Here is a 7,895-nt window from a genome sequence, read left to right as displayed (position 1 = left end):
AGCTAATGAATAGAAAAACTAAAAAATACTGGTCAAAAAGAAATGCAAATGAAAATATAAATACCATTTTGTTTTTTGAATTAGCAAAGACACAAACAATGATTTGCAATCCCGACGAGCTCAAAGAGACACAGACAGTACAGTGAAATGCCTCCGCCATCGATGGCTTTACAGAGCACAAGCTCGTGTCCCCTACATAGAACTTGAAGTGCCGATACCTCTGAATTCTTGAAAAGCTTCCTAATTTTTGACCCACTTTCCTATTCTGGATTTATAACTTGCTTTCCAAAATGTTGTGAATCTAATAATCATTTAAAATACAAAAAGGGCATATGAAAGGGGTTCTTGACCGTATAACTTATTACAATAACAACAACAACAACAACAACAACAAAATGGGAACTACGCAGTCGTCCAAGCGTCGGCTATAAAGTATGAATATATACTCTAGAGCGCTGCACGGACATAACCAGTAATAATGGAAAATAACTGGAACATGAGAGTTAAATCATGTAAAGCTTCACAGACGTAATGACGGTAGCTATGTTTAAAAACTCTCGCAAAGGAAATGAAATGAAATACAGTCAAAGATTGAAGTATTTTGGTGGAAAGGCTAAGTATAGCTTTATCCTTTTTCCACCTATTTTCGGTATTTTCTAAATAAGTTTTGACAAGTATGTAACATGATGATAAGAAGGCAAAAATTCAAGTAAAATTAATTTGAAAAGTCAATGTACTATGCAGTCTTTTAAAAATATTTCACCTGTCATTCCTGGGTCTTTGGATCCACTCTTTAATGTTGAATGCCAAGTTCCCCAGATATTGAAAGGTTCCTCTGACGTATCTAGGGAAAAGTATATTAAAAAGGTATGTAACTCGCAATGAAGACCGAAGAGCAAAAATCAATACACAAACATTTTTATAACATCTCTTCTGTGCAAAGTACTGAACTCGAGATTATGCTGGATACAAGACAGAAGACAAGGCAGATCTGCCTTTCCAGAGGCTTATTGCTTTTGGGGTTTACAAAAAGGTTCTTTCTATATTCTGGTTGTGGTAGACAGAATAAGGGCTTCTCAAAGATGTCTGTGTCATGATCCCCAGAACCCGTAAAGATGGTATATTCGAAAGGGACTTTGCAGATGTGATTAAGTTCTTGGATCTTAACATGAGGAGATGATCCTGGATTATCTGGGCGGGCCTGCTGTCACCAGAAGAATCTTTATAAAAAGGAGGCAGGAGATAAGGCATGACCTTGCTGGCTTTAAAAATGGAGGAAGGGGCCATGAGCGGCAAAAAGCTGGAAGCCTCTAGAAGCTGGAAAAGGCAAGGAAACAGACTGTGTTCTCTAGAATCTCCAGAAGGAATACAGCCCTGTGGACCACTTTAGACTTCTGACATCCCGAAGTGTAAGATAATACATTTATGTGTAGTTTTAAATAACTAAATTTGTGGTCATTTATTAGAGCAGCAATAGGAAAGGAATACAATGGCAATAGCTGGTGCTGCTCCAACCTCATTAACATAGAGATAGAGGAACAATAGTTATAGCTCCCTCGCCTAGTACTCCCCTAGGGAATATCTTGCTACTGGCACCAACAGATTCAGTCTTGCCTGTGTTCATTCACACTTCCCCTTAGTCTGCCCGTAAGTAAGTCGCTACGTGAGGTGTCCTCACCATCTCATTTAATCCTCACTACAATCCTGTGATGTGATCATAATGGCTCTTTCTAGAAGCAAATGTCTCTACTGCATGCTTCCCTGTGTTGCTCAGTTTACGTGCATTCTCTCATTTAATCCCCAGGAGATGGCCTGGTCCGCGGGCCAGACGAGGCGCGTAGTGACAGGAGCCTGTAGCAAGTATTACTGAGTGCTCACTACATGCCAAGTTCTCTCTTAAGGACTTTACGTGGATTAGGTAATTAAGCACTACGAATTAATACTGCTATCTGTCTTAGTTTCCATAGGAGGAAACGGGACTCCCAAAAGCTGTCACTCACTGAAGATTCTGCAGGTGAAAAGTGGCGGAGCGGATAATCAACTCAGAAATCGAGCGCTCTCGTCACTGGATACTAACCCTATTTGCTTCTAGTTCCCTCAGCGTGAAGTTGTTTCCAGGGAAACAGTTATGGGTTAGACAGGGCTGTTCACCCTTTGCAGGAGTGATGGTGGGCAGGATCATTCTTTGTGGTGGGACATTAGGTGCAAGGTGGGATGCTGAGCGACCCCCTCCTCAGCAGTGACAACCCAAAATGCCTCCAGACATTGTCACATGTCCCCCGGGGGGCAAAATTGAGAACAACAATGCTAGAGTTTGCCAAGATATTGAGCAAGCAGAAGAGCTAAGGGGTGCCTCAGTCTATCTGCTAATCAGTTTGAGCTAATGCGTCTTAGCCTACCTGCTGAGAGGCAAAGAATCAAGCTTTCCTGGTGTGAATTTGTCTAAAGACATCTCTTTGAATCTGTGTTTAGAAACCTGAATACGCCCTGCCTCTCATAATAGGAAAATTCTCTTCTAAATGCTATTTTTGTTGTTGCTGCAGAGAATATTACATATGGAAAACTACTCGCTAACTTAAAAGAGCCATAATTAGAGGTCATTTATATACATCAGAGAGGGAATAGTTAAACATCTGATACGTCAATTTAATGGAAATGTATCGTGGCCACAAAGAAATGTTAGCAAAATGAAAAGTGGTAATGATATGATTTTAATAAAATAAGCGTAGTTCAAAATAGCTATACCATGAAAACAACTCTGTAAAGTTATGCAGGCAGATGAATAAGGACTAGGAAAAATAAAATTTCACATTTTAAAAAGAAATTGAAAGTCTGATGGGAACATGGGTTACCGCTTTCATAGTAAAATTTTTAAATTATTTTTTGAGACGAATATTTGTAAAATAAAAATCAAGATGCTATGGTTTAAACACACACACACACACACACACACACACACACACAAAGAGCCCTTTCAAAATAGCTCTCCGGATTAAATCATAAATTTAAAATAAAATAGCAAGAATTTGTACTGTGACTTCCAATTATTATTTGACTACCGGCCCTGAAGAATTACTCTGCGGACGAAAGAACACAAGCAAACATTCTGTGTTCAAATACATGTGGGAAAAGCTGCCAGCCACGCCCTCCCTCCCCCTAGGGAAATTCAATAGTGACCATTAGCACTTTAAAGAGTTTGAGAAATTGTACAATAGAGAAATCATTAACTTGGTTAACCTAACATTTCCCAAATGTATTTGACCATGAAACCCTTATTTTGCATGAAAATCTTAATCTCCCTGGAGACCTTTCCAGAACATGATGTCTTGTTATATAGTAGGTTCAACTTGTTCTCTATAAAACTAACAGTGGTAATTGGATGACATCTTAGACTAGCAAATATGCTCCCAAAGTCTCCGGCCAGGACACACAGAGTTCCTGGATGCTGGAAGGAGAAGAGCCAGCTGGGAGCATCAGTGGCTCTCTGGACATGAGATTGCCTCCCAGACATCCGGGTCTGCAGGGTCCCTCCGAGACAGTGGCTGGGCTCGCCGGGGTCATCTTAGTGTAGGTTTTCAGTGGGGACTCGCTTAATGCTCTTTGAATTACAGAGACATAGACCTTGGAAGGGATGAAGAGAAGGCCCAAGGTGCCCACACCACGCTACATGCCATCAGAGTCCCAGGTATGGCCAGTGCCGGCCAGGCGCCAGCTACCTTTTCCAAGCCGTGGTCCAGGAGAACTCTCTCTTGACTTCAACGATGGCAAGTGGCCCACCAGCATATACTGCTCCGGCCCTTTGTACAGCTTCTCCGAGCCCCCCCGGGCCGCTTCCTCTTGCATAGCCAGCAGGGAGCGCTCAGAGAGCACTGGGGAGTTGTTGTCATAAGGGGAGAGGTCTCCGCTGGAGGCCTTGTTGGAGTCAGTGGACGAGTGTCTTCCTCCCACGGAAAAGGAAACCTCCGAACGCAGCATGTCAGGGCTTCTGGCACAAGGAGACAAGGACAGGTGCGTGAGTGTGCGAACAGGCAGTGACCTGATTCAAACGATGCGATCGTTACACAGACGACGGGAGGAGAATGCATGGGCACGGGGACCGAAACAAAAAGACCTTTCGAGCGATGTTCCAAGACGTCTACATCAATACGGTGAAAGCGTTTCCACGAAATAACCAGCAGATGGCAGTAAAAGCTCAACAGATGTTAGTGGAAATGTCGAGGCGAAGGGAGGGGGGAGGATGAAACAGATGGATTCCTGTGTCCTTCAATCTGCCTGTCGGTTAACCCTTGTTTTCATCCCAAAGTTAAAGTCTGAACTCCTGTGGAATGTTTCTCAAAAACTAAGAAAAGTGTGAGAAAAGACTGACCATATCAGAAAGAAACAGAAACTTCTTGTCAAAAGGATGATTCTCTTTGGGGCAAGAAGAACAAAATGTACTCATTGGAGAATTTCAGACGGGACTGACATCCTGTTGGAAACATCATGTTTAGAAAGCTTTACAAAGACAAAGAAATGTCTGAAAAGAGAACTGAGTCTTGGGCAGACGATGGGGAGGGACACACACGTGCAGAAAGAAAAAAGGCCATCCCTGGGCATCGATTATAAAGAAATAAAAAAGAACAAAAGACTAAAATGTCATTACTTTGGTCAACCAACCATATTTATGACTATATGTGTGAGAGCGTGTGCTCACGGACACAGGCCAATCAGAGAAGATTATGCACATTTGATCGAAATAATAACTAAACATTAAATTTAGAACTAGGCTGAACAAATTCAGGGTATTTAAGACATTTAACAAGAGATAACTTTGGATTCACATTTGGTATCTTTAAAATATAGCACTTCATTTACTAAAAGTACATGTAGCAATCACCGATCTTGAATTTAAGAGATCTATTTAACTAAATATTTATATTGTTTAATGACTCTTTTATCTTATTCAGATAGTAGCAACCAATGGAGTAAATCGATTGTGGTGAATATTTTGTTATTATTTTGGTATCATAGTGATTCTTTCTGGCCACGGGATATCATCCAGTGAAATAAGATTCTAATCACTATATCATCCCTGAACGTTGATGGAAAAGTGGCCCAGATTTTAGTTTTGTATTAAGAACTTATTTTGTTCGTGGCACCAATTGAAATATGCATTTTCTTTAGGGCTAAAACTCCTGGGGCTATTTGGAAAAGTCTACCTCAGATCATACACAGTCCAGTATGTGAGTTCATGTTTCGTGCGTGTAAATAAATGTACACATTTGCAGCTGTAAAAATATATAAAGATAAAGTCTGATGCTCGCTATCTGTTAAGAAAAACTGGTAGATAACTCTGTTACTACCCTCCATATCCTGAATTAAAAATAAGTCAGATAAAACTATGATTGAAACTTGACGTGAAGTTCATTATGGTTTTTCATAGATGACTTTTCTACCCTTACCCCACCTCTTAGTATAAGAGTCCCATCCTTCTTGTGTTGATGATAATGATGATGATGTCACTGGTGGGAATAATTGCTTCATGTATAAAATGGCTGAAAAGAGAAACGCATGACCATAACTAGTGCCCACTGTATTTAAATACATGTAAAATGATTCTACAGGGCACTAGTTCTTTTACCGATCGATACAAATCATGCTAATGAGCACATATTATGTTTTATACATGCATAAGTTGTCACGGCAACAGAAATAACAATGAAAATGTGAGTGGAACAGGAAAATGAGAACGTCAGGAGGATGAAAAGCGTATTCGAAGTCTTACCTGTGCACATCTGTATTTTCTACCTTCCTCAAAATAGTGGCCCTGACATCTTAAAGGAAAATGATGACAGACTGATTAAAAGTTCCAGAACCCGCTTCTGTTTCCCCCCCTACTTCGCTTCTCTTTATTAATCTTTCTTTCTTTTGGTTCAATTTTTTCAAAACCAATCCTTTGTGATCTGAAAGAAGGTAAACACATGCCTGAGCAATCTTTTCCTAATCAAATGGTTTTGAGCACGCAACACGGGAGGAAATGCGCTCACAGTGGATCTTTCTTCCTTTTCCAGTTTCCAGCAGGGGTTAATGTCCAGGAGGAAAGCATCTCAGCACGTGACCTGCTTCTCTGGTCACTGAGGCAGCCAGGGTCTCTAGTACTTTCTATTGATGGGATTTCTCATCCCAGTGGAATAAGTAAGTTTTTTTCTTGCCTCCTCTTTAAACCGATGACAGATAATCTTACGGCAAAGAGCCAGAGGACGATCATGAGGATGATTTTCTAGAAACTTTAGGCCTCCAATGAATGAGCCAAGCATGGATGGAACTTACTTCTTCTGCTGGAAAGCGGGGGAAAAAAACTATTCTCTATAACTAATTAAAGTGGAAAAAGTCTCCCCAGTTCTAGTGGAGGAAACAGAAAACAAAACAGACACTTGTCTGACATCGTGGACCCGACTCTGGTTGAGAAAACTTTACTATTAAAATGAGAACAATCGGTCTAAGGCCACTGCCACCCTGAACACGCCCGATCTCGTCTGATCTCAGAAGCTAAGCAGGGTCGGGCATGGTTAGTACTTGGATGGGAGACCATCTTGGAAGACCAGGTGCTGTAGGAGGGGAAAATAAAAACTAAAATGAGAAAAATCGAATGCGTGAACTGGTAAGCTGCATGGAGCTCAGCTCAGAATCAGAGTTCTACTTTCTGATCAGGGCTAGAAATTATATTACTGGGCTCATTTCAGTTGTTTTCCCTTTCAGTTGGCATTTTTCTAAGTCATTAGTGAAAATGCCTTATGTCTACTCAGCAAGAATCAGTCATGGTGTCATATCAATAACAGAGACTACACAAAGCCTTATTTTATGGGATGTTCTAACGAGAGTCAAGTCAATTCATTAGCCAAAACAAAATATCTCCCAGAGCTACAAATGTTCTTTTGGCTTCTTGCATTGGGAGGAAAGTTTGGAAAGGGCATATTTTAGCTCATGGAACCCCAACACTCTGTCTCATATCTTATTTATCTGTCTTACAATACATTTAGAAGAAGATACATTCAACAAAATATTCTAGGTTGCAGATTCAGCCAACAGTTACACGCGTAAAGAAACACACTCCACAGAGACATTTCTCTTACATTTCAGTACTAGTGACATTTGCGTTTCTACCAGGCAAGTAGGTTCATGTAATAATAATGCACCTCCACAGGAAAAAAAATAATAATAAGTGATGATGATGATGATGATGCACCTCTCTTTACAATGGCTACTAAAAGGCTCTGAGGATTCAGGGCTACACTCAAGTTGGTCTCCCAGAGCTTCTGGTCTCTGCCTTCACATGTCTCACACTTCAACCTTATTTATCTTCTCGCTCTTTCCATTGTTTTTCTGTTCCCGGTCTCTCAAGTTACTTATTACAATATTGCTCCACTTTACATATTTTTGCAAGCTGCTTCAATAAATTGGTTTTGGACCAATACTCAGACAGGGAAATCCTGCTCACATTCATCGTCAGGGGTATCGAAAAGGTAGTATGCTTCATGAGAACGCTTAGTTTGGTTAAAACAAAACAGAATAAAACGAGAACGGTAATAACAATAACAAATAACTGAAGCTGCCGCATTATTTCTTTTCCATTTTCATGGCTCTGATCAGATCTGATCAAGTAGAGTGAGAGAGGAAGAGGTGGAGGCCAGCGTCCCTCTGTCCTTTGGGGTGACTCTGTGAAATCTCACTCAGAAGTTCTGCCTCAGCGGCATCACCTCACCTGGGAACTTGTTGGAAGTGCAAACTCTCAAGCTCCATTTTGGATCGGCTGACAGAAATGGCTATAACATACGGGTCCCCACATTAAAAAATTATGAAGAATTTCAAGATGGCGACAGCAGATCATTAAGCCAGGCATGGGCTTCTTCCGAGTG

The 7,895-nt window shown here is 40.8% G+C and overlaps 1 protein-coding gene and 1 pseudogene across 4 annotated transcripts in view; one reads left to right on the top strand and one right to left on the bottom strand.

Annotated features, from left to right (window-relative positions):
- Positions 1–7,895, bottom strand: part of ARHGAP6 (Rho GTPase activating protein 6) — a 446,194-nt gene that overhangs the window by 3,159 nt on the left and 435,140 nt on the right. For all 4 annotated transcript variants that reach the window (XM_006906035.3, XM_025041011.1, XM_015599343.2 and 1 more), the window contains exons 11-12: positions 3,717–3,985; positions 764–844 (exon numbers count right to left, since the gene is read on the bottom strand). In XM_006906035.3, the coding sequence (XP_006906097.2) occupies positions 764–844; positions 3,717–3,985 (350 nt within the window). The remainder of the gene's footprint in view (positions 1–763; positions 845–3,716; positions 3,986–7,895) is intronic.
- On the top strand, positions 6,478–6,596 carry LOC112472317 (annotated as a pseudogene).

This window comes from Pteropus alecto, unplaced genomic scaffold (assembly GCF_000325575.1).
Source record: "Pteropus alecto unplaced genomic scaffold, ASM32557v1 scaffold511, whole genome shotgun sequence".
Taxonomy (NCBI): domain Eukaryota; kingdom Metazoa; phylum Chordata; class Mammalia; order Chiroptera; family Pteropodidae; genus Pteropus; species Pteropus alecto.
The sequence above is the reverse complement of the archived record's forward strand: the minus strand, read 5'-3'. Positions and strand labels throughout refer to the sequence as shown.